Genomic DNA, 27,395 nt, shown 5'->3' on the forward strand with positions numbered 1-27,395 from the left:
GTCCTCTTGCTAATGAACATCATTATCGTCCATTATCTGCTTTAATTAATTTATTCATCAAATTCTGATTTGGGTGGCAGTGCTCATGCTGTGAACACCACAAAGACACATCGCTGTTGTCACTGATGCATTGCGAGCATTTAGTGTGATTAAAACTCGCATACAATTATCACCCGGAACAGGCTTCCAGGATCTCAGAGGGAACAGAAAGTAAATCAACAGGATAGACATTGTTTCAGGTGCCTTTGATTTATTTTTACTTTTTTCTCTAAAAGGAGAATGCTACGTAACCATCGCTTTTATGTAATCCACCTTTCTAACCTCCAGATAGGGAAAAGAATTAGGAGCCAGATTCCTGCAGGAATTCTACATGAGACATTTCAACTCAAGATCTGATTTTTTTCTTTTTCTGCATGCATTTGGGCAAGAAATATGATCATGTCAGAGATTATGGCCATTTAGAGCCCTGCTTCCTGAGAGCTCGGACAGCTGCTAATTAGCACAGACACATAACGAACTGTTATCACACCCTGGAGGTCAAGCTGCATATGGCTTAATAATTTCGTTTTATAGCATGAATATATATATATCTTTTTTTTTTTTTTTGTTTAGGGAGACATTTTTTTTTATAAAATTCTCTCTAAGAAGAAAAAGCTGACTTTACCTTTAAGTGTTAGTTGTCAACACTCAGCACACTTATCATCATATAGAAAATATTGAGCCAGGTTCTTTTATTTCATTCATCTGGAAACAAAGAACGTGAATGTAGAATTACAGTGTTACTAAACCCACAACAGTACAATCAGTCTGTATATGCAGTAAAGCATGCTTGTTATACTCACTGTGGAGCCTAAGGGGTTAATCCTCCGCATTGTGTAAAAAGGCTGTTTGATCCTGTCTTCTCTGTTCCTACCATTTTTCAAGTGACCACCTCCTATCTCCTGATAAGACAGAATGAACGGTAGGCATTTGCACATGATCTGTTTGGTGCATATTGCTAGAGAGTTTTTTATTTTTCCTTGGGAGAGTGCATGTGATCAGCACAGGGCCAATCAGCACTGTCCAGAGAGAGGGTCAGGGGTTTTGCATCCTCCTAGAGCAGAAAGAAAACTCCTCCTCCAAGTTTTAGCTAGGGCTCTGCTGGACACTGATAGAAGTCACAAGACTGCTCTAACTGCTGATGAGAAAAGGTATTTAGCAGTTTATATTTACTAAAATAATTGCACTTCCATGTTGTGTCTACTGTGGGAGAGCAGATATAGTGAATGCAGGGTCCGGGAAGTTTGGATATAGTGAATGCAGGGTCCGGGAAGTTTGGATATAGTGAATGCAGGGTCCGGGAAGTTTGGATATAGTAAATGCGGGGTCCGGGGAGAGCGGATATAGTGAATGCGGGGTCTGGGAAGTTTGGATATAGTAAATGCGGGGTCCGGGGAGAGTGGATGTAGTGAATGCAGGGTCCGGGAAGATTGGATATAGTGAATGCAGGGTCTGGGAAGACCGGATATAGTGAATGCAGGGTCCGGGGAGACCAGATATAGTGAATGCAGGGTTCGGGGAGATCGGATATAGTGAATGCAGGGTCCGGGGAGACCGGATGTAGTGAATGCAGGGTCCGGGGAGACCGGATATAGTGAATGCAGGGTCCAGGGAGACAGGATATAGTGAATGCAGGGTCCTTGGAGACCAGATATAGTGAATGCAGGGTCCTGGGAGACCAGATATAGTGAATGCAGGGTCCGGGGAGACCGGATATAGTGAATGCAGGGTCCGGTAGTTTGTAACACTTTAATTCTAGGAAACATCCTATACACTACATTACATCGGAGAGTTTCTTTGCCTTCTATGAACAAAGACAAGATTTAGGCAACACGTCTTGGTAGATAATGGGAGACTACAAGTCCCAGCAGGCAATGCAATGAAACCTCTTCCAATAGTATCAGATATCAATAATGCGGCCATGTCTTTCACAAGTACTTTTGGTTTTCTGTTATTTTGGGGGTCACAAGTCCCCTTTAATGACAGTGTGAAGGCAGTGAAGAGTAAATCAGAGAAGACGGGTCGTAATGTGGAGATTAGTTACAGATAATGCATCATACAGCAAATGAATGCTCAGATGCGTTTCACGCTCTGTGGGACTCTGTGGCTCTGAGTTCTGGGATTAAGCACCTTCCAGCGTGAAATGCATTTGTGTTTAGCTGGTACATTGCACCATCATGTGTGATTAACACCTTCATTGTTAAATGGGATATTATGTAATCAGCCCGCTACCGCTTTGGAATCTTAATGGAATCTCCATTGGCCTTTGAGTGCATACGTCAAAAAAGAAAAGCCAAGAGACAGCCTGGGTGTCATCCTGGGCATTCCTTGCTTTACAAACACATCGGAATTGGATAGAGCTGTGCCTGTTTAAACCAGTAATTAATGCTTTCTATTCCCTGTTCCCCGTACTTATCTCCAACCTTCACACAAATTGACTTGTTCCCAGAAGGAATGCAGCGTATTCCCTGACTATAGGATGAGGTTTTGTTGAGGGGAGTCCCAAAGCAGATACACAAGGACAAGTGTTACACTAAAATGTTAGGCAAGGATCTCAACAAGAATGTGCATGGAGAGATAAGAGGATAGCTTTTCAGTAGACACAATGTATAATGTGTTCACAGTTCCCCAGGAGCAGTCAGTACAAGGCGAGCCTTTCCTCATGGGAAAGCAAGTCTGTGCAAGAAATCTGCATACCATGTACTCAACATGTCAGCTGGCAAAGAGGACCTGTTTAAACCAGTCTCTATATATTATCGAGAAATATATGGAAGTCACCCAAACAAGGTGCCCTGCAAAGTGTATTTCCTAATTTACCTTATGGGATTAACAGAACAAGCTGCCATACTATACAAACTGAAGAATACAAGATAGGTTGGCCACTGACCACAGATTGGCCTCCAAAATGCCGCGTAATTTTGCCATTCTGGCACTATTGGCTGTGAGTGATTGAAGCGGGCTGATAACTGGTATTATTAATCCCCGGACCCTGCATTCACTATATCTGGTCTCCCCGGACCCTGCATTCACTATATCTGGTCTCCCCGGACCCTGCATTCACTATATCTGGTCTCCCCGGACCACGCATTCACTATATCTGGTCTCCCCCCAGACCCTGCATTCACTATATCTGGTCTCCCAGGACCCTGCATTCACTATATCTGGTCTCCCCGGACCCTGCATTCACTATATCCGCTCTCCCCGGACCATGCATTCACTATATCTGGTCTCCCCAGACCCTGCATTCACTATATCTGGTCTCCCCAGACCCTGCATTCACTATATCTGGTCTCCCCGGACCCTGCATTCACTATATCTGCTCTCCCCGGACCCTGCATTCACTATATCTGGTCTCCCCGGACCCTGCATTCACTATATCTGGTCTCCCCAGACCCCGCATTCACTATATCTGGTCTCCCCGGACCACGCATTCACTATATCTGGTCTCCCCCCAGACCCTGCATTCACTATATCTGGTCTCCCAGGACCCTGCATTCACTATATCTGGTCTCCCCGGACCCTGCATTCACTATATCTGCTCTCCCCGGACCCTGCATTCACTATATCTGGTCTCCCCAGACCCTGCATTCACTATATCTGGTCTCCCCGGACCCTGCATTCACTATATCTGGTCTCCCCGGACCCTGCATTCACTATATCTGGTCTCCCCGAACCCTGCATTCACTATATCCAGTCTCCCCGTACCCCCGCATTCACTATATCTGGTCTCCCAGGACCCTGCATTCACTATATCTGGTCTCCCCGGACCCTGCATTCACTATATCTGGTCTCCCCGGACCCTGCATTCACTATATCTGGTCTCCCTGGACCCTGCATTCACTATATCCTGTCTCCCAGGACCCTGCATTCACTATATCCGGTCTTCCCAGACACTGCATTCACTATATCCTGTCTCCCTGGACCCTGCATTCACTATATCTGGTCTCCCCGGACCCTGCATTTACTATATCCGGTCTCCCAGGACCCTGCATTCACTATATCCGGTCTCCCCGGACACTGCATTCACTATATCCTGTCTCCCTGGACCCTGCATTCACTATATCCTGTCTCCCAGGACCCTGCATTCACTATATCCGGTCTCCCCGGACACTGCATTCACTATATCTGGTCTCCCCGGACCCTGCATTCACTATATCTGGTCTCCCCGGACCCTGCATTCACTATATCCGGTCTCCCAGGAACCTGCATTCACTATATCTGCTCTTTCCGGACCCTGCATTCACTATATGTGGTCTCCCACAGTACACAAAACATGGAAATGCAATTATTTTAGTAGGTATAGACTGCTAAATACCTTTTCTCATCAGCAGTTAGAGCAGTCTTGTGACTTCTATTAGTGTCCAGCAGAGCACTGGTTAATCTCGTAGGAGGAGTTTTCATTCTCCTCTGACTGTCCTATGAGGCTGCATGACCTCTGACCCTCTGTCTGGACAGTGTTGATTGGCCCTGTGATGATCACATGCACCCTTCCCAAGAAAAAAAAAAAGCAATACACATCAAACAGAGCATGTGCAGACTTGACACTGCTGCTCTGTACTATTGGCAGTTGGATTGGGGACAGTAAACGAAGGGGAGGATCACAGAAGACAGAATCAAACTGCCTTTTTACACAATGCAGAGGATAAACCCCTTAGGTTCCACAGTGAGTATAACAAGCATGCTTTACTGCATATACAGACTGATTGTACTGTTGTGGGTTTAGTAACAATCTTAGTTTAAATCTTGTTGGAAAATCTCAAGGCAATTGGAATGATCCTTTCATGAAAATAGCCGATCACAGGTACCTGATTCAGTTGGGGCGCCCCTTCTGTCAGCAGAGGCCCTGATAGAGTTGGTGATGACACATTAGCTTGCAGGGAGTCCTGATGCCGTAGGATGCCACATTTGTTTTCAGGGAGTCCTGATGCTGTGGGATGCCACATTTGTTTTCAGGGAGTCCTGATGCTGTGGGATGCCACATTTGTTTTCAGGGAGTCCTGATGCCGTAGGATGCCACATTTGTTTTCAGGGAGTCCTGATGCCGTAGGATGCCACATTTGTTTTCAGGGAGTCCTGATGCCGTAGGATGCCACATTTGTTTTCAGGGAGTCCTGATGCCGTAGGATGCCACATTTGTTTTCAGAGAGTCTTGATGCCGTGGGATGCCACATTTGTTTTCAGAGAGTCCTGATGCCGTGGGATGCCACATTTGTTTTCAGAGAGTCCTGATGCTGTGGGATGCCACATTTGTTTTCAGGGAGTCCTGATGCTGTGGGATGCCACATTTGTTTTCAGGGAGTCCTGATGCTGTAGGATGCCACATTTGTTTTCAGAGAGTCTTGATGCTGTGGGATGCCACATTTGTTTTCAGAGAGTCTTGATGCTGTGGGATGCCACATTTGTTTTCAGAGAGTCTTGATGCTGTGGGATGCCACATTTGTTTTCAGAGAGTCCTGATGCAGTCAGGGGTCCTTATCCACTTGGAGGATGACTTCTAACTGCGGGTCCTCCTGATGTCGTCAGGGATGCTACCACTATGGCAGGGGGTCCTGCTGCAGTGAGAAATGTCACTTGTTGGAGATGTCACCTTTGTCTGTAGGGTGTCCTGATACTGTTGGGGATTCTACTACTGTCTCGGGGGGTTACCCTACTGTATTTGTCAGGGAGAACATCTACTATTCATGACCACGGAATAAATTTTAATTAATAAAACTGATGACTTCACAATTAAAACTTTATATACCAATTATATACATACAATGGAAATTTTACAATCCGTTTTGTGTCTTTCAGTTGATCTACAGGGTTTTTTTCCTGTATCTGCATGTCCACATGGAGACTACTATTGTGTTTTCTTCCCTGCTTTACAAATATACCATGTTGTTCCTTTTTCCTGCTGGGTTCTGCTTAGTCACCTTGTAGTTGGCAGGAAAAGGACTAAAACCCGGGGTTCTGTTTTCATGACATTTCCATTCCCTTTTGAATCCTTCTTGTCCAGTATGGTGTAGTGACCACTGAGCAGGAACTACAAAATAGAATGAAGACTGAACTGTCTATACTGTTTATAGGGAGGATTATGGACTGGGCAGCGAAGCAGCTTGTGTTTTCCCATAGACATCACTGCTCCCTTTTTGACGCAATAATAATAATAATGTATGTCTGCACCAGGGGCGGACTGACAACTCATGGGGCCCCCGGGCAATAGGGGATCATGGGGCCCCTGTGTCCTTGCCCAGACTCAAAAAAGCTTATAAAAAAGGTACCAGGGGCATCTCATGGGGCCCCCTACTGACCCCGAGCCCTCGGGCAGTGCCCGAGTTTCCAAATGGTCAGTCCGCCCCTGGTCTGCACATAGCCTTACCCCGTTTCCCTTTCCTCGGTATTTAAACTTTTTTTGGGCAATCTGTTTCTGCGCGTTTTGACTAAAATGTAAATTGTGGATTGATATTTGCAGTCAGGGCAGGACGATGATGGAATACAAGCAGGGGCTATGATAGATGTAGAATTCAGTGTGAGATGTTAAGATTCTCCTCTCAGACACAGTCAGTCTGAGCTCGGCACATTGGGAACAATGCTCGGTTCACTCACAGTTCATACACTCTGGAAGAGAAGCCGACTTGGATTAGGAACATTGATTTACACCGGATTCCATTCGAAGGTTTACATTTCAGGAGGGGCTGTCAGGACCCCTGTATGGGTTCATCATATGGTGATGTCGATGGGGAGCTAAGGATTATGGGGGTCATAGCCGGCTCCTTATTGCAGAATTAAAGGGACAAGCCTCAATCATGTTTTTGTTGCTTTAATGAAGAGAATGATACACATGGGGTTATTTACTAAAGCTGCATGGTGTAAATCCTGGTGCAGCTCTGAATACAAACCAATCAGCTTCCACGGTTTATTGGCAAAACTCAAGTGAATAGCTGAAGTTAGAAGCTGATTGGCTCCCATGCACAGCTGTACCAGTTTATGTAAATCTCCCCCACAGTCTACCCTGCTTTATGTCCTCCAACTGAACATATGAATCATTGCCTGATAGCAACAGGAGGGAGAATTCACAGGAAATATAGAACCGCAAATGTAAAAATAACTTAAAGTGTTACTAAACCCCCAACAGTACAATCAGTCTGTAGATGCAGTAAAGCATGCTTGTTATACTCACTGTGGGACCTAAGGGGTTAATCCATTGCATTGTGTAAAAACGCCGTTTGATCCTGTCTTCTCTGCCCCTCCTCTTGTTCAGATGTCCACTTGATAAGACAGACTGAGCCTGTAGCCACATGCACATGCTCAGTTTGGTGTGTATTGCTAGAGTTTTTTTTTTTTTCTTGGGAGAGTGCATGTGATCAGCAGAGGGCCAATCAGCACTGTCCAGACAGAGGTCAGTGGTTCTGCATCCTCCTAGAGCAGAGAGAAAACTCCTTCTACAAGCTTTAACTAGTGCTCTGCTGGACACTGATAGAAGTCACAAGACTGCTCTAACTGCTGATGAGAAAAGGTATTTAGCAGTTTATATTTACTAAAATAATTGCATTTCCATGTTCTGTGTACTGTGGGAGACCAGATATAATGAATGCAGGGTCCGGGGAGACCAGATATAGTGAATGCAGAGTCCGGGGAGAGCGGATATAGTGAATGCAGGGTCCGGGGAGACCAGATATAGTGAATGCAGGGTCCGGGGAGACCGGATATAGTGAATGCAGGGTCCGGGGAGATCAGATATAGGGAATGTAGGGTCCTGGGAGACCGGATATAGTGAATGCAGGGTCTGGGGAGACCAGATATAGTGAATGCAGGGTCCGGGGAGAGCGGATATAGTGAATGCAGGGTACGGGGAGATGGATATAGTGAATGCAGGATCTGGGGAGACCGGATATAGTGAATGCAGGGTCCGGGGAGACCGGATATAGTGAATGCAGGGTCCAGGGAGACCGGATATAGTGAATGCAGGGTCTGGGGGGAGACCAGATATAGTGAATGCAGGGTCCGGGGAGACAGGATATAGTGAATGCAGAGTCCGGGGAGACCGGATATAGTGAATGCAGGGTCTGGGAAGACCAGATATAGTGAATGCAGGGTCCGGGGAGACCAGATATAGTGAATGCAGGGTCCAGGGTTTAGTAACACTTTAAATTGTGTCCACCCTTTAAAAAAGTGAGTCTAGAAAGTTGGGAATGTTAGGCCTCTTGCACATGGTACTGAGGTTTGAGCATCTGCTATTTTGGACATATGTTCAGGCATCTGTTTTGCGTGTATTGTGTATATTTATGTGCGTATTTGCACGTATTTATGCATATATGTTCGTTTGCGTGCTCAACACAATATATTCTTAGGCAAAGTACATTAATATTTATGCTCATATGCACATATTTACGTATATTTGCACACAGTTGCGTGAATGCAGCGTAAATTACTGACCAAGAACGTACATTTTTCTTTTTTGTTTCTCTATTGAAGAATACACAGCGCTTCTTTACGTGCCTGTCTGCAAAGGCACATTGTAAATAATGGGCTACATTTTCCCTCAGTAGACAAAATGCTGTACTGAGCTTTTGCAAGCTGCAGTGTGCAGGAGGCCTCGCACAGACATTTCCAGAGACAGCGGTCAAATGCGCTCTGTATCACCAGGATTTACCATCTTAGTGGATTTCTTCTCAACATTCTCCTCATTTATTGTATTGTACCTGTCATCCATAGTTCATAGTGAATTGGTGAATTAGAAGAACAAGGATCTTCACCAGTCCACCTTGGAATAGTTGTATTGTGACCTTTGTGCATATGAAGCTGCAGACTTCACAGGGGATAATGTGAATAAAGGAGACGATTATCATCCTACCAAGGTGTGCTGGTGGAGATCCCAATTTCTCCATGTCCAGGGCCGGACTTCACAATCTGTAACATGAATGAATAATAAAACACAGTCTACCATATTTCTCTTGGCAGTTAAGGGGCACAGCCCCCAAGTGACACCAGCTTTACTTCTTCAAACATCTTAACTGGCTAATGTCATCATCAACGTATCCCAGATGTCTCCCGTCAGTAAACATCATTTCAGGATTCATTTTCAGCCTCTGCAATTCTACAATAAGCGCTATTAGGGGCTAATTCCTGGCCCTAGAGAATCCCGTGTCGGCTAATCCAAGCGTAGACTAATTATTTACTCTCCGCTTCCTGTGACTGCACAGTCTTCCAGCATAAATATCCATCCGCACTGACTTTCCAATCTTATCCGTAATTACATTATTGAAGGAATTCTGCAGAAGATGATAAATGTCTCCAGCAGACAATCACACCAATGATATGGATGTATTCCTGATTAGAACCTACTGTTCTCCCAGACCATCTTTCAATTTGTAGCGGAAGCGCTCATTCATTTTGTCCGTTTTTTTGGAAGCTGCTGGTGCAAAACTTTGCAGAAATGTAAACTTTCTGAGACTGTTATATCTAAAGGCTGAGTCCTCCGATAACATTTCAGCTTTGTATAGTTACTGGTAAGATGGATCCCGATCAGGGGCCAACTGACCACTCATGGGGCCCCCGGGCAATAGGGGATCATGGGGCCCCTGTGTCCTTGCCCAAACTCAAAAAAGCCTATGAAAAAGGTACCAGGGCATCTCATAGGGCCCCCTACTGACCCCGGGCCCTTGGGCAGTGCCCGACTTTCCAAATGGTCAGTCCGCCCCGGATCCCGATACTGACTTTGTGTGTGGGTTTTCATTGGTATGGTAGATATCTCCTCCAGAATTCTCAATCCTGCCACGTCTGAATGACTTTAATAACTGTATGAGGTATGGCAGGTACATGCTCTATTTTCTGTATGGCTTAAGTAATATCTGCACTGACACTGTTATCTGCATATTTCTTCCTATAGAAAGTCCAGCAGTACACCGTTGTCATCCAAGCCACAGATATGGAGGGGAACTTAAACCACGGATTATCCAACACAGCCACAGCCATCATAACTGTTGCAGATGTCAATGACAACCCACCAGAATTTACTTCTAAAATGGTGAGTTGGTCCATGTATCAGTTTGTCAACATTTAAGTTTGCCACTGCTTTCTATTCATTGTTAAGAGCTGCTTCACTTAAATTTATTGATCTGCTTACTTATTCTGGATTAGCAACTTAAAGTATTGAAGCCAGAGGATCCCCATTACATATAGGAAACTAGCATTGTCAAAAGAAGGTTTTAGCAATGGCAGCATATGAGTTTATTTCTTTACAGGTTTCCTTTAGGCTGAACTCTTAGCAGGTACAAATTAATGTGGCTGTCAGAGCCTGGATCACCTGCTGGTGGCATTGTAGTCCCTGGGCTGGAATTCTAGTATCCACCAGCAGCCAGCATATCCCAGTAATCAGTTTCCACCTGATGCTGGCTGTTGGGAGGGTATTTATGTCCTCCTCTATTAGTCCATTTGCTGCAGGGTCTTGCTTGCTGCCAGATACTGCTAACTGTTGTCCTGCTCTCCGTTGTTCCTGATCCCAGTTTTAGTGTCCCCTTCCCATGTGCTTCCTGCACCTCCAGTTATATTTATATTATAAAAAATTTTTGTTTTTACTTATTGCCTTTTCAAGTTTGCTGTGTGCTGGTGATAGGACGGATTTTGTTTCACTATAAATACACAGTCTGGTCCTAGTTTCCTGAGTGTAGCCACACAGATCTGGCCATGCTTGCTGCTGATTCCTGACAGTGGCTCTGTATGCACTAAGACATCATTAAATGTATATTTAAATGTAAGTATTGTAAGCATGTGGATTTGACATTTAGCAGAGCTGGAAAGAAGAATAAGAAAAAGCTGGTAAGATAAAGAAGCATGCTGTTAGTAGAAGTGAGCAGAGTAACAAAGAGGTGAGCACATTACTTTGCTGCTTCTGCATTTCCTCTCCAGTTACAGGCCAAAGGTGAGTCCGGACAGTCTGGGCTCAGAGGAATTGTGTTGAATGGTGCTGGCCATAAGACTGAGGACATCTTGTGGTAGAAAAGAACTGCTGCGGGGTAGAGCTGTGGATAAAGAGTAAAAGGGATGCTAGCGTGGTGGTACTACACAAGTGTGTCCTATTGCTGATAGGCGACCCATGTGGCAGGCCAGTCCAGAAACTGTTATTTAAGATGGCAGACAACAGTGTTAGTGTATACATGGAACAGTGTGTGGTAACGAAGTTTCTTGTGAATGAAGGCATAAAACTTGCGGATATCCACAGAAGACTTCAAGCACAGTATGGTGATGAGATGCTCAGCCACAGTAAGACATCTGAATGGTGTAAACATTTCAAAGATGGCTTTACTTTCATCAGTGATGATCCCGGCTGTGGTGGTTCCCAGCCCACGGCAGTCTTTCCTGTGAACGTTCAGTGTATGGAATGCCTGATTCTGGATAACCAATGCATAACCTGTCATGAAATTGCACAAGAGACAAATCTTTCTGTGTGAACGGTGAACACAATGATGACAAAGTAGTGAAGCAGACTGTCCTAGGATGGTTCAGGCGTACTGACAAATCAAGTCGAAGCTTTCCAGACATTAGCTAAACGCTGGGTATAAATGTAGCAGGGGAGTATGATGAAAAATAAGTTCAGTTTACACTCCTTGAAATTTGTTGTTTTATTATATAAACATTTTGACTTGAACCCCCTCATATAAAAATGGTGCAGCTCTGTGGAGGTAGAAGAGTGTTATAAAGGATGCTTTAGTGCTGGAGACATTGTATAAAATAGCAGCAGTTATAGGAGCTTTGGGATTTTTACTGCGCCAAAACTACCAGTGCAGAGCCCCCAGTGGGCAGAACTAGTGTATAGCTTGCCCATTGCTGGATCAGAAAAACCATCCACAAATAGATTTCACATTTTTGGATGAAATCTCCGCACAATGTAAGGTTCATTCCCCAGGCTACGCTCAATCTGTTTCCTATATTTTCTTATTAATTAGTCCCTGACAGGTCCGTTACTGGTGAAGGTGGCACAGGCCCAACCACCAGTGACTAAGCAGGAGCCACACAGCACCTTGGCAATCCATCGTGATTTATTATGTACTCATTTCTGCTGTACGCGGGCAAATATTGGATCCCATCCGCTAAATATGTTCTGTGTATAACTATATTAGGGGGGGTTAAAAACTCTGCTCTCTGGGGAAATATATGGAAATCAACGTAAAGGAGAAAAATATGGTGTTGTCCACAGCATTCACTTGTACACGTTCATAAATGAATATTACTCATCTACTCCATATGCTAAACATCTTATAAAGGGCAAACCCAGCCACATAAATAAATAAATACATAACTGAAACATTGATACGGGAGCAGTTTTTTTTTAATTGGATAGATTTTATTTGAAATTTGTCATGGTTTACAAAATAACAACTTTATTCCCCTTACCTCCCAACTATCCCAAACCAGTTATAGCAAAAAATATACAGATGCATGTTGGTAAGAAAAGGAAGAACATCTAGATCAGTGGTACTCAACCTTCCTAATGCCGCGACCCTTTAATACAGTTCCTCATGTTGTGGTGACCCCCAACCATAAAATTATTTACCTAGTAATTATAATTCATGAAGTGTCGTTTTACCTCCAATACTGCTGCTTTCAACACAGTAGCTGCTTTTAACACAGCAGCTGCTTTCAACACAGTAGCTGCTTTCAACACAGCAGCTGCTTTTAACACAGCAGCTGCTTTCAACACAGTAGCTGCTTTCAACACAGTAGCTGCTTTCAACACAGTAGCTGCTTTCAACACAGCAGCTGCTTTCAACACAGTAGCTGCTTTCAACACAGTAGCTGCTTTTAACAGAGTAGCTGCTTTCAACACAGCAGCTGCTTTCTACACAGTAGCTGCTCTTTACACATCGGAAATATGTGTTTTCCGATGATCTTAGGCGACCCCTGTGAAAGGGTTGTTCGACCCCCAAAGGGGTCGCGACCCACAGGTTGAGAACCACTGATCTAGATGAAAGCATATTGGAGGCTTCATCTGCAGTCAGCACCTTGTGGACACTAAGAATTACAGATAGGTTATATTAGGCATACATACTGGTGTCACAGGATGTCTTTGGAGGGATGGGGATTGATCAGAGGTATGGGGATCAATCACTCACTAGTCAGCCCTGTTCAATCTATGCAATTGTGACAGGAGGTGGGAGCTGACCAAATCATCGCAGTTTTAGGACACCTCAGAAAGTATGAGGAGAAAAAAATGTTCATACTGAGGGGGGTGATCCTGTTTTAGAATAGTAGTCTGTCTGTAATCAGTAAGAGGGGCTTCTCCTTACATTTTTTTTTTTTACTTTTGCTGGACATCCCCTCCATACATAGATCAACTTCTAGCTATGTTGCTCCATGTAACATGGTATGGCTGAGTGCAGGCAGTCCACCTCTCTGTGTTATTGTCACACTGAGGGGTCAGGCTTGGAGACCACTAGCTGTAGCAATAGAGAAGCTCCCATTGACCAGCTGGATAAGTACACAAGCAGGTCACCCTGGTGATTGACATCACCCGAGGTGCAGGGCCTAAGCGCTAAATGGTATATACAAGAGCCCCTGATGGTGGAGATGGGTTTTGCTGTGTGTTAGTACCAGGTAGCTGTCTTCAGGATTGCCCCACCAGGAGGTGAGCAGCCCAGGTACAGTAGAAGATATAGCAGGTAATGGTCAAGCAGAAGCGTAGTAAGTAAACAAGCCAAAGGTCGGTAACAAGTGGTTGCAGGTTGAGATCAAGCAGAAGCATAGTTGAGGAACAAGCCAAAGGTCTGGAAGGAATGGCTGCTGGTTGGGAATGAGCAGAAGCAGAAGGAACAAGTCAAGGTCGTTAACGAGTAGTCGTGAAGATACGGATGGCAGCAGGAGAAATTAAATATTGGCTGGAGAGAGCATGATAATCTGACAAACAAGAAGTGCTAAGAAAAGGCTTAAATTGGAAGTTCATCGGAGGAGTCAAAAGGCAAGGCAGGAATCAGGGGCGGACTGACCATTTGGAAACTCGGGCACTGCCCGAGGGCCCGGGGTCAGTAGAGGGCCCCATGAGATGTCCTGGAACCTTTTTCATAGGCTTTTTTGAGTTTGGGCAATTACACAGGGGCCCCATGATCCCCTATTGCCCGGGGGCCCCATGAGTTGTCAGTCTGCCCCTGGGCAGGATTGTCCAAAGAATTGGACAGAGAGCTGTCAAGGATCTCCAGTGGCTCATCAAGATGAGCTATTGCCAGACACAGCTGAGATTGTAAGTTCAAATCCCAGTCTTGACAGTTATAATTTATTAGCTACAAATAGGGTCCTCAGTATAGGTTCCTGCACAAAGGGTGGAATCAATTCCCCATCCATCAAACCAAGCAAATACATTTAGGATCTAAAGAGAAGGTGGTGTGGAAATCATTGCTGACTGTAGTAAGCACCAGTATGGACCAGCAGTGAACAAGTTTTGAGCATCTCCAGAGTATGTGGATGAGATCCCCCGGGGTCTGTTCGCACCTCATGCAGTCAATATCAGCTGTATGGCCATACTGAAATGATTTCTGTGTTCTATGTAATATCAATACCTGGGTTAGCTGTTGTGAGGATGACAGAGACACAGAGGGGATTGGTTGCATTATGTATAGGTGCAGTTTAAAATGATCCTGCCATTGGCCAAAGCAGTGTACCTACCTGTCACTTCACAAGGGAGGATGGACTTGTAGGTAGTTGGTGTCTGATGGGGTCATGCTAGAACAGACAATGCCTATTGCAATCCTTATCAATGTCAGTAAAAGAGAAGTGGAGGGGGTGGGGATTGGGCAAAGCTGCTACCCCAATCTTTTTCTAGTTAGGAGAGGAAGGAAGGACAGTGGACTTCAGGTCCTAGCTATGGAAAGATTGGAACTCTCCGGCTGGGATGTTTGTAATGCTGGTCACAGCGTGGTGTCCTGATAATGTTTAATTAACATGATCTGTCTGAGTAATCAGCAGCATGGATGATGAAACAGTACTGACATATACCATGAGATCAATACCCTGCCTTGGTTTTACACCATGCTGCTGTAATTTTCTCTCCTCATATTGATCTAACGGCTGTTTTTGCCTTACTATATACATTGTACATGTTATACTACACCTGGAAGCACATACATAAATATATTCATGGGAGCTTTTATTTATATTAGATGTATAGTTTGTGGACCATAGCGGTTCATATATAGAATACATAATAACTTACAGACAGGAGCAGATTGGTTGTGGTTGGCGTGGACTATGAGATTTGTAGTGTGCGTAGAGCAGTGCATATGACCACACCTAACGTGCACTGCTCGCTCCATACCAGGGGCGGACTGACCATTTGGAAACTCGGGCACTGCCCGAGGGCCCAGGGTCAGTAGGGGGCCCCATGAGATGCCCTTGGTACCTTTTTCATAGGCTTTTTTGAGTATGGGCAAGGACACAGGGGCCCCATGATCCCCTATTGCCCGGGGGCCCCATGAGTTGTCAGTCCGCCCCTGCTCCATACAAAAGGAAGTGAGGGGGACAGGAGAGGTTCGGGAGCTCACAGAGGACATGACAAATTACAGAAAGGCACAGTAAGAAATGATTTTGTGAAAAATAAATTACAGGGCCAATAATTAGTGGAAGTGTATTGATTATTTTTGGAGAATAATGAATACATGTATTTTAGAGTCAATTTAAGGAGAGTAAGCTGCTTTTCTACTGTCAGGCAAGTTGTATTAAAGAGGAACTCCTCCCTTATCATAAAAATTACAACGAAGACACCTTTAGAAATGTTTAGTGATGGCAATCTAAAAACAGATACGTATATATAATTCCAGGCTTTTTGTTCTTTGCATATCTTATTTTTCTTTCCTTCCTATTTTCTCCTGGTGGCCATTTTTATTAAGGGCAGGTGAATCCACCCCCCTTCACTTCCTGGAACTCAGCCTAGAACTTAGGGTCAGCCTCCTGGAACATGTGACAGGAAGTTCCCAGGATTCAGCTGTAAGGCCAGGGTGACATCACCAGTGCCTTAAAGAAACCAGGAAGTGGGACAACAGTAATTGTAAATAGAACCAAAAATGTAACCATTGAAGTAAGATGATTTCATATCTGTATACAGTGAAGGAAATAAGTATTTGCTCCCCTGCTGATTTCAAATGTTTGCCCACTCACAAAGAAATGATCGGTCTAAAAATCGAATGTTCGGTGTATTGTAACACTGAGAGACAGAATAGCAACAAAAAATTCAGCAGAAATGTGTCTAACAAATGATGACTGATCTGCATGTTCATGAGGGAAATAAGTATTTGATCCCCTTCACAAAACATGACTTAGTAGTTGGTGGCAAATCCCTTGTTGGTAATCACAGAGGTCAGAGGTTTCCTGTAGTTGGCCCCCAGGTTTGCACACATCTCAGGAGGGGTTTTGGCCCACTCCTCTTGGCAGATCCTCTCGTTTTCACTAAAGTTTGGTGGCTGACGTTTGGCAACTCGAACTTTCAGCTCCCTCCACAGATTTTCAATCGGATGAAGGTCTGGAGACTGGCTAGGCCACTCCAGGACCTTAATGTGCTTCTTCTTGAGCCACTCCTTTGTTGCCTTGGCCATGTGTTTTGGGTCATTGTCATGCTGGATCGCCCAATCACGACCCATTTTCAATGCCCTGGCTGAGGGAAGAAGGTTCTCACCCAAGATTTGACGGTACATTGCCCCGTCCATCGGCCCTTTGATTTGGTAGCCAGAAATCCTGCTGAATGATAGGGGATCAAATACTTATTTCCCTCATGAACATGCAAATCAGTCATCATTTGTTAGACACGCAATTCTTTTGAATTTGTTGTTGCTATTCTATCTCTCAGTGTTACAATACACCGAACATTCAATTTTTAGACCGATCATTTCTTTGTGAGTGGGCAAACATTCAACATCAGCAGGGGAGCAAATACTTATTTTCTTCACTGTACATAGCTGTGTGCTGCTGTGATTTTCATAGGAAGGGGGAAAGGTGCGCTGTAAGTGAACCTCAGACCAGTTCTGGACACAGTCATTAAGGGTTTCAGACAGTTTTTATTGCTGCGTCCCGTCACCATCCCAAGTTGTCCTGGTGAACATTGTCACAGCATCAGAAAGTGATGACACATCCAAAAGGATGCAGATGTCACCAGAACAGGAAAAAAAGGCTCAGCCCCGCATCCCCGCTCTCTCATCACAGAATTTGATTGACAGCAGCAGGAGCCATTGGCATCAATCTGCCCCGTAAGGAGAAAGAGAGCCGCTGCTCGCATGCACATTGCTGGATCGAGATCAGGCTCAGGTAAGTACAAAGGTGGGTGGGGGGAGTATTCTATGACACAGACATTTTTTTCCCTTAATCCATAGAATGAACTTAAAACGTTAGGCTTTAGAACCACGCTAAAGTATATTTCCACTTTTTTCAGTCAAATCGCAATACCATCTACTTTATATTGGTAACATGTTCCCATTCACAGAGCAGATTTAAAAATTGCTGCTTATCTTTTTATTTGCTTAAAATCTGACCTAGTTTTCCCCTTGTATGCAATGTAAAGGAGGAGGCTGGGGAGTTATGTTTACTGTTACTGTCTATACTGTGCTGGAGGATGTCATTATCAGTTGTAAACTAGATGTCCACACTGCCTGTCCTAACAAAGGGTTACAAATCATAAGGCTTGAATGTTAATACCCTTTCCCTCGCTTTGTCCCTCTAATGGCATTTTGAAATTGTTTAAAATAGCTTGCAAGGCCTCTGCATAAACCTACTTCAAAGAAACACTTAAAAAGGCAAGAATGTGTTTTTGTTTTTTGTTTTGTTTTTTAGGTATTTATAGGTATGCTGTGTGAATGGGAGCTCATAACAAACGTGTAATGGAAATTTGACTGCAAAGGTGGAAGAACACTTTAAGAGCCATTTATCGCAGAGTCTTCCCATTTTTCCTTTGCACTTTACTAACAGATGAAATTTAGGCCGATGAGGTCTCCAGGGCTCGTGCTGCTAATCCACTCTCAGTGCAGTGCATGAAATGTTGTAAGTGGAGTGCAGAGCAGAGAGAGTAATCGCACAACCCCGGCAGAGCGTAACGAGTTCTGCTCTCTCCTCTTATCACTGGCGGCTGGTTCGTGATACCATCAGGTATTGTGAAGCACAACAGATGTTAAAGGTCAGTCCGACACCGGCTACATCAGTCACAGGGGAGCGTGGCAGATCCAATTCTGGATAAATTCCCAATTTGTCTTCCTAACAAGGTGATGGTATCGGGGATTTTGCAGTAGGAGAAGAGCAGGGAGCAGATTAGAGATTTGTTTGTGCCGTCACAGCCAGACTGCAGCCTGCAATCACCCAGCTAGTTTTTAAGTTTCTAAAGTCAAGCTCTTTTTGTAAAGTGTTGTGCGGCGATAACCAACGCTTTCAATGGGCGGAACGTGCTGGACAGTCTGTGCGCAAACCAGCGCTGATCATTCTCTTATCTATGGAGAAACGGGCATGCACTGCCGATAATACATCACATCCACCCCACAGCTAGCTAAGGCCTCAAGGACACTGATGCTCCTAGGGAGCTTTCGGCCTTCTTTTGCCAAAGCCCCTGAACTCAACTCAATAAAATGAAACAAAAAGCGCACCAACCTTGCGCATTACCTCAGTAAAATGTGATTTTATTAAATAGAGAATAATACAAACAAAGAAGTATAACAAGCGTATAAGGTCCTCAACAGAACTTAGGAGTATAGAACCAGTGCGAGTCACATCACGAGGGCAGACTCTCAAAGTAAGGCTGACGCGTTTCGAAGGGGGTCCCTTCTTCATCAGAGCTCTGAGGTACTGAGGTAATGCGCAAGGTTGGTGCGCTTTCTTTTTGTTTCACTTCACAGTACTGGTCGGGCTTCTCCAGTCTTGTTTAGAGCCGCACAACTTTCTATGCATTGATGGTCGAATTTTCTCAAGTTCCTTTTCCATCCTTCCACCCTTGCTCTGAGTTGTGGAGTGCAGGAGATGTTGTTTCTGTTTCAGCTCAATAAAAGCCTACGTATCCATGCATACATAGGCTTGTATCAGTTTAGCAGCAGAGTTAAGGGGCAGTTAAATGTCCCTCTCATGAACACAGAGGAATAGCGTTCAGCAAAAAACGCCAAACGTGGCAAAAACACACCGCTTGGGTGTTTATTCATTTTAATGACAAGTACTCTGGTCAATTAAATGAATAAACATCCAAGCAGTTAACACAGGTAAGTGCAGTGCCACATTTACATAAGTTTTTTGCCACGTTTATCCTTTTTCTGCTGCCAGTAGAGGAAAAGTCTAAGACATTTCCAGTGTACATGTAGCCTACGTCCTTGGATTCTGGTGCTCATCTGATGTGACATAGGACAGTTGGAATTTCACTGCCGGTCACACTTGGTAGGACATCTGACCATCTATGACCAACCTTGGTTTCTACAAGTACAGTAGGATGTGATCTCCACATCTGTAATCTATTTGCAGCAAGGAGAGCCCTATGTCTAATCCTGACCATACCTAACAAATCTTCCACTCAGAATGAACAAGGAAACCTTCCCAGTCAAACACCCAGGATTCTTTGTATGTGCACCAATTCAGCTTCATACACAAGGCTGTACAGGGTTTGTGCAGCAGGCAGAGCCTGTGTAAAGATGTTCCCTGGCCCTCTGTAGCCATGTCCAGCCAGCTGTTGAGATACAGTACATGAGGGTACAGCCACAGCATTCCAATGGGCAGCTGCTGTTTTCACCTTTTTCATCCTTTGTGACATCTCAGTGCTGCTGATTTCCTGATGTTTCTTTGCAGCCACTTCCTGTCTACATGCACTCCAATAACTGTGTGGCATTTCCCAGGGCAGGTTTCTTGATGGTGCCAACATTGGCCATGGCCTATGTAATGTGTGTTGAAATGGCCACTTGTAGTCTTCATCTGCAGCCAGTGTGCCAGGGTAGCAATGCAGGAGCATAACTAGGAGATAAGGACAGAAAAATGCCTAAACTAGGACCTTCATAGCAGGATCTCATGATATTTCTTCAATAAAAGCAGCAGATTTCCATGTTCCATCCTAAATACAGGTGGAACATGTAACATGTTCCAAAAGGTGAACTTATACATTAAACAAAAGCTCTTTCTTTTTAACTTGATACCAAAGTGTGTCCTGTGTGCCTGCAGTCCTCTGCATTTGGGTGTTTGGGTTAGCTGGGGAGGCTTTGATCCTGCTACAAAATACACACTACCTAGCCCACTCTTCACCTTCCATAGTCTCAAGCTGGATCCACGTAGACAAGGTGAGATAGGTGGGAAGTGGTGCCATAAGCAAAAGAGTGCAGTGAAGAAAGAGACTACAAGGGAAATAAGAGTGGGCCTGCACCCATATGGGGTCTTCTTGGTAGAAGAGCCAACGTCATGCATTCCATGTCTACTAGAGGTTTGCATTGTTGACGTTAGTCATATTTGTGTCATGGTGATTTGGGGGCACAGTTTACACAACCTGCTCCTTTTCCATCCTGATCTCCCTATCATTGGTATAATCCTCAGTATGGAACCTCCTTTAGGATGTGTGTAGGATTCCATCGGCATTTAGAGTACTGGGAAGCTCAGACACGCATAGTCTCACCTCTTGATCTGGCCCAACTCTAATCAAATCCTGACAATTCTAGAATGATATCACTGATGTAACATAAAGTGAGCTGGGAGAATGTGAATTTCCTGCAAAGTAGAACTAAATGAAAAGACTTTTAGTACATTGACGTCTATGGCTTATTTACTCTATATATTGTTTTTTGCGGAGTTGTTGCAATGGCCAAGGGGATTTTAACTGTTAGCCTATGTATAAAAGCTTTTACTTCCCCATCTGCTTTGTAAACACATTTCATTTGTTATTGTTCCTCTGAGCATTCCCCTTTGTCTCACTTTGCACACCGAATGAGCACAAGTGCAGGCAGTGGATGTGGCCCACCAGCTAAAGGGGCTGAATTAATTTAAGAAGAGTTCCTGCCTCCAATGGATGCACCCAATGTTTGTATTTATGGAGATGCATCCTATTAACTGACATGCATGTGTATGTATGTGAGCTTGTCAGCATTCCACATGAAGATGCCAGTACAAAAGACATTTCAAAGGGGGATTTTCCATGTTGGAGGACATACAAATGGAGAGATTATGAACATTGATGGAGTGGAGTAAAGTGAATAGGTAAATCTGAATAAACAGAACTACAAATCCTTTGGAAGTGAAAAAAAACCTCCCTATGTGTATTAATCTGTTTATTTAGGGCTTTCCTGGAGCTTAGCTGTAAAGATAATCCTCTGAAGTGGTATCCTTAGACCACTCTTGGTGTAGCCGTTACCTGTCATAGCTAAGCCTGCTAGCTAGCACTGAAGGCTGCCATTGATTCTCAGAATCTCTCTCTGACATGAACTCCTGTTGAAGAACTGTCCAGTATAATCCAGGCCCAGTAGAGGTATTTGCAGTCTGCAGAGATTTATGCCTTGTAGTTGGTTGTGGAGCTTCCACCCTACTCAGCAATTCTAATTGTACTCCTTTTCTTTATGTCTGCACAGTTCACTGGTGAGGTTCCAGAAAATCGAATCGAAGTTGTTGTGGCCAACCTGACTGTGGTAGATCGAGATCAGCCATATACACCCAACTGGAACGCCATATACAAAATCATTAGTGGTGATCCTGCTGGCCACTTTACTGTCAAAACTGATCCCGTCACCAATGAGGGCATCGTCACTGTGGTGAAGGTAGGTTGACATGATGGTATTATAATCAGCAGTGTGGGGTGTACACATAATACCCTAGTGAGGGTGATGACCATGTAAGGCTCAACAGTCCACAAATGACAGGGAGAATGGTCACATCTAGCAGGTTCTCATTAAAGTTCATATACAATGGGCCTGTCTGCACATTATTATGCATTGTCTCTCAGGACAGAAACTGAAGAGTAACTCCCAGGTAGGTACATACACAGCACTGAAAACCTGACAGAGGTCAGAAGTCTCTTTCACTCAATCCAAAACAAAGAAAAACTTTTCGCTGGAAGTTCCATTAACAGTGCAACCAACAGTAAAAATGAAGATGGGATTGCTGGGTCTGGAAGAGCTTGTGTTAGAGTGAAATGTTCCTGAATGCGATGCAGCAAGGCAAGCCATTACAGATAGGTCACATATCCTTCAGTGAATGTGTTTATCCATATTTCCAAAACCGCAACTTTATATATTATCATTTAGCTTGTCTAACCATAACTGAATGATAGTGAGCCAAATAAAATTTGCAGTGCCACTCTAAAGCCTCGTACACACTGTAAGTTTTTTTTTTTCGTTCAGCCCTCAAAAAAACTGACAGATCGCTGTACTAACACAAGCGGTGTTGGTACAGCGATCTCCCTTGCTGTACTTGCTGGGGACTGGCCCTCTACCAGAACACGGCTGGTTTCTGTTGAGTGAGCCGATGATGCCTGATATTCGGCCTATGTGTATGGGTCTTAAGCTGAGACAGAGGTCCCCTTCTGGTTGCAGTGAATGGAGCTGGCATCAGTGCTCCACTCAAAGGTGTAAGAGCATTATCGAAGAGAAGAAAAGGCGCCGCTCACCAATGCAGGGTATTAGTATGTGGATGAATGTGGCCTCAGCCAGCGTCGCTCTAGCCACACCCCCTGACAAGTTTTGCCCCACCCATGACCATGCCCCCCCATCCCGATGGGTGGGGAAAACTTGACAGGGGTGTGGCTGAGGCCACATTTATCCACATAGTAATGCACTGGGTTGGTGAGCTGCACCTTTTCTTCTCTTTCATAACTGAATAATGTTTAATTTGCAAAAGCAATGTGTATAATAAACAATTACCATTATTTTAGTTTTTAGAAATAAGTTTTCACTTTTTTTTTTCATGTTTTGTTGCATCTCAGTGCTGCCGACTTTCTGCAGATTCTTTGCAGCTGCTCCCTGTATACATTAATTTCAGTGAAGGTTGCCCAGGACTTCTCAGGTGTTTCCTGATGGTGACAACAGTGGATAGTGTCTGTGCAACGTGTGTTGAAATGGCCATTTGTAGTCTCCATTGGAAGCCCGTATGACAGGATATCAATGCAGAAGTACAACTGGTAGACAAGGACAGGCTATGGTCACACTGTAGCAGGAAATGCTTGAACAGGGACCTTCATGGCAGGATCAACAGGAATCATTTTTTTTTAATGCTGCAGATTTTTAAAAGATTGAAAATTATGTTTCTACTCAGTAATTTGTATTGTTTTCAGAGGTTTGCACACAACAATCCAGAACATGTACATAGTGCATTAACAAGGCACAAAGACCAGTAACAGCACATTGTAAAGGTAGCTGCTGTGGATAGTGCTAGATAAGTAGATTTTTGAAATGAGATTTTACTGATTGAGTCCATATCTACCATAATCAAACAGATCAAACCTGAATATAATCATCATAAATCATAACACACTAGTATTTGTTTATGGTGAACACTGAATAATTAATCAGGATAATAATATAATACTAGAGTCAGGGGCAGACTGACAACTCATGGGGCCCCCGGGCAATAGGGGATCATGGGGTCCCTGTGTCCTTGCCCAAACTCAAAAAAGCCTATGAAAAAGGTACCAGGGGCATCTCATGGGGCCCCCTACTGACCCAGGGCCCTCGGGCAGTGCCCGAGTTTCCAAATGGTCAGTCCGCCCCTGACTAGAGTATATTCAGTATACTATGTATAATGCACATAATAATCACTACTTGTAGAATGTATGAACTGTCAGCTGTAGTTACATAGTTAAAATAAATAGAAAACCTCCATATCTGCAATCTGATACCCACAGCTGATCCAGAAGAAGACAAAAGAAAAACAATAGCACATTATCCAATTTGCTCCAGCAGGGAAATTTTTCTTCCTGATCCCTCAAAAGGCAAACAGATACTCCCCGGATCAATGATCCCCGGTGTTATCACACATAAATGTTATTATCCAGTTATATTTTGCACCTTTAGGAATGCCCTAGACATCACCATGAGTCTGGGTGTTTTTGACCATTTGTTTATTAATTATTATTACATCCCTTCCCTTTCAGCCAGTGGACTATGAGATGAACAAAGCCTTTTTACTAAACATCATGGTGACAAATCAAGCACCTCTGGCCAGCGGGATCCAGATGTCCCTACAATCCACATCTGCGGTGACCATCTCCATAGTGGATGTAAATGAAGCCCCTTACTTTCCCAACCGAAATGACCCAGTCAGACAACTGGAGGGAGAGCCGGCTGGGAAAATGCTGACCACCTTTTCTGCAGTGGATCCGGACCGTTCTTTGCAGCAAGCTCTACGGTATGATACATAACACTTTACCGCGGTGCCCATCATCCACGTATTTAAAGATCTGATATATATATTTCAGATATAATAGCCGTATTAGTGTGTCTGCATTAAACTCTTGCTGTTAAGTTAACATTTATAATTGTCTATGAACATAAGGGCAGCGTACTTAAATACTCTTGTCTGATAACTGATTAAGAACAGTAGACTCTGCATTAATGACCTAGTCTGGAGCTCGAGAATGTGCGCCTTGTTGACTCATTTGAAGTGATAGGTCCACTTGGGGCCAAGAAAAAGAACCCCAAGAATCCAGATGGACTGAAGAGAAGAACAAATATTTTGGTAGGTAGAATAGTTGAAACATGTATTTTAGACTGTGACTTTACTGCCTGACTTTAGTTCAGCTCACAGTTCTAGCCTTACAATGGTAATGTGCAAAAAAAGGAGTGGACTTCAGCCCAACCCATCGGTTCAAAACCGATTGATAAAAAAAACTAAATTTATAGTAAAAAGGGCAGACGCTACATAACAAGTTAGATTTAAAGGATGTGTTACCTACAAATTGCCCTGGGATAATTGTATCTTTATCAATACAATGAACCTAACCTTGGTAGGTAGGAAATGATCCTTCATCTCCGAGGGCTCAAAACATTTAGGGGTTTATTTACTAAAGCTGGAGAGTCCAAAATCAGACTCCCTTCTGCATAGAAAGCAATCAGCTTCTAACCTCAGCTTGTTCAATGAAGCTTTGGCAATGAAACCTGGAAGCTGATTGGTTTCTATGCAGAAGGGAGTCTGATTTTGGACTCTCCAGCTTTAGTAAATAAACCCCTTAGTGTCTAGGATTTACATTTTCAGCAGGTATTATATTTCCCCTATTTAAAGGCCTACCCTTGACATTCCAATAAAAGCAAGTAATCAGCTTGAGCATCGCTTTTAGATACCTGGCAGTAGGCATTTCTGATCAAAAGTGATCATTATCACATGAAAATCTCTTCAAGAATAATAGTCGAAAATTTTCTTTTCAGTGGGGGAAGAAAAAGTAAGCTTTTGCAAGGCAAGCACCAAGCATTAGGATTCCAGGGAGTCTTGGCAGTGTTCCAGCCTTTTAAAGATGAGAAGACGTCTGACTACTCTGCATTCTTGGCAGGAAATAGCAAAGAAATAGGCGGGGCTTTCTACTGACTCAAGATCTTCACCTGATGTAGCCAAAATTATCTTGATTGGGCGAATGTCATCTTATTCTCCAACTAGGATTACCAAGGAGTATTGGTCCTCCTCAGCTTCTTTCAGTAACATAATTATCAGGGGGATTCAAGTCAAACCGGGACTTTTGATCTTACAGGTATAAAAAGGGATGCTAGCATGGTGGTACTGATGGTAAGTGGCAAGTGTGTCCTATTACTGCTAGGCGGCGCACATGTCACCAGCCTGTCCAGAAACCGTTAATCAAAATGGCAGACAACAGCGTAGTGCGTACATGGAACAGCGTGCAGTGATGAAGTTTTTTGTGAATGAAGGTGTAAAACTCATGGATATCTTCAGAAGACTTCAAGCACAGTACGGTGATGAGACGCTCAGCTGCAGTAAGACATTTGAATGGTGTAAACATTTCAAAGATGGCCATATGTCCGTCAGTGACAATCCTGGCCGTGATGATTCCCAGCTCACAGCAGTCATTCCTGTGAACTCCAGCACATGGAACGCCTGATCCTGGATAATTGATGCATAACCTGTCATGAAATTGCACAAGAGACAAATTTTTCTATGGGAACAGTGAACACTATGAGGAAGTGAAGCCAGCTGTCCTAGGATGGTTCAAGCGTGCTGACAAATCTTTATAAGCCAAACCTTTCCAGGCATTAGTTAAACACTGGGATAAGTGTATTAATGTAGTAGGGGAGTATGTCGAAAAATAAATGCAGTTTTCGCTCCTTGAAATTTAATATTTTATTATATAAACTCAAATGTCCCGGTTTGACTTGAACGCCCCTTGTATCAGTTATCCTGAAGGAGTTGAGATATCAGCTGCTATATAACATTAGCTAGTGGGTGGAATCACTGACAAGGCCACTAGTGTTTCTAGGGGAAATGCCCTTTTGTTAGGGTGGCTACTGCTCTGTTTAACAAACCCCTTTGCTGGAAGAATCCTGTGTTGTCCATGGCAGTCAGTCAGATTTGTCCTTTCGCTCCCATACTTGGTAATGTTGCTTGTTTAGTATTTTACAGTAGTAATTTACACCCATCACACATGGAAAAATCTGTCTGTGAGAATCATGGCCAATGGCAGTTGGGCCCATGTTCATCCAAATTTCTCCAACCTACCAAACCCTGAAAATCAAAATTGTCACAAGTGATCTTCAAGTCAAATGAATTGCTTACAATACTCCATTGCAATAGCCTAATTCTTAGGGACACATCAATCTGATATCAGCATGGCCATCTACTCTCAGATCTACACACCGTCCACAAAGTCTTTAATGCTACAACTTAACCTGAGCAATTCCAGAAAGGTCACAGGCCAACCGCTCAGCACACGTTATTAAATCTATTAGCGGATATTGTCCCAGCGCCGCATTGCTCTAATGACATCCTCTGGGTCTTCAAAGTGATGACCTTTCTGTCAGAATGATATGTCCGAGCAGCTTGTGAGACCTATGTTACTGATTCCCGGAACATTGTTAAATTGTGTCAGGGAGAGATGTGGTCAACTTAAGGATCCCCCAGTTGTTCTGGTGTAATATGGCCTCCAAGGAGAGAAAGGTGAAAAAAGGGGTCACCTACAGGAAGATTGGGACGCTATATTGATTCCGTCTTAGGATTTTTCCGTACTTTAGCTTTTCATTTTTTTCATTATGACAAAGAAAAAGGATAGTGTCCAACTGGTGCGAGCCCAATTACCCACACTTCACTCGTGACATTTTTACAATCATTATGCGGCTCAGGTCCTTCACTTGGGGGCCTGGCCGGCTGACAGAGATGATGATTATATTGACTCATAGAGGCTCCGCTTACTGTCCATTCCGTATATATAATGATACTTTTACAAAAACGTTCTCAGTTAACGAGCAAGT

General features: G+C 43.8%; 1 protein-coding gene across 1 annotated transcript in view; it reads left to right on the forward strand.

Annotated features, from left to right (window-relative positions):
• Positions 1-27,395, forward strand: part of CDH4 (cadherin 4) — an 824,561-nt gene that overhangs the window by 764,668 nt on the left and 32,498 nt on the right. Inside the window, exons 8-10 of the mRNA XM_089661506.1 lie at positions 9,911-10,048; positions 21,564-21,749; positions 24,080-24,333. Of these exons, the coding sequence (XP_089517632.1) occupies positions 9,911-10,048; positions 21,564-21,749; positions 24,080-24,333 (578 nt within the window). The remainder of the gene's footprint in view (positions 1-9,910; positions 10,049-21,563; positions 21,750-24,079; positions 24,334-27,395) is intronic.

The sequence above is a fragment of the Staurois parvus genome, unplaced genomic scaffold, assembly GCF_062004578.1.
Source record: "Staurois parvus isolate SC_StPar_1 unplaced genomic scaffold, SC_StPar_1.0 ptg001349l, whole genome shotgun sequence".
NCBI classification, from domain to species: domain Eukaryota; kingdom Metazoa; phylum Chordata; class Amphibia; order Anura; family Ranidae; genus Staurois; species Staurois parvus.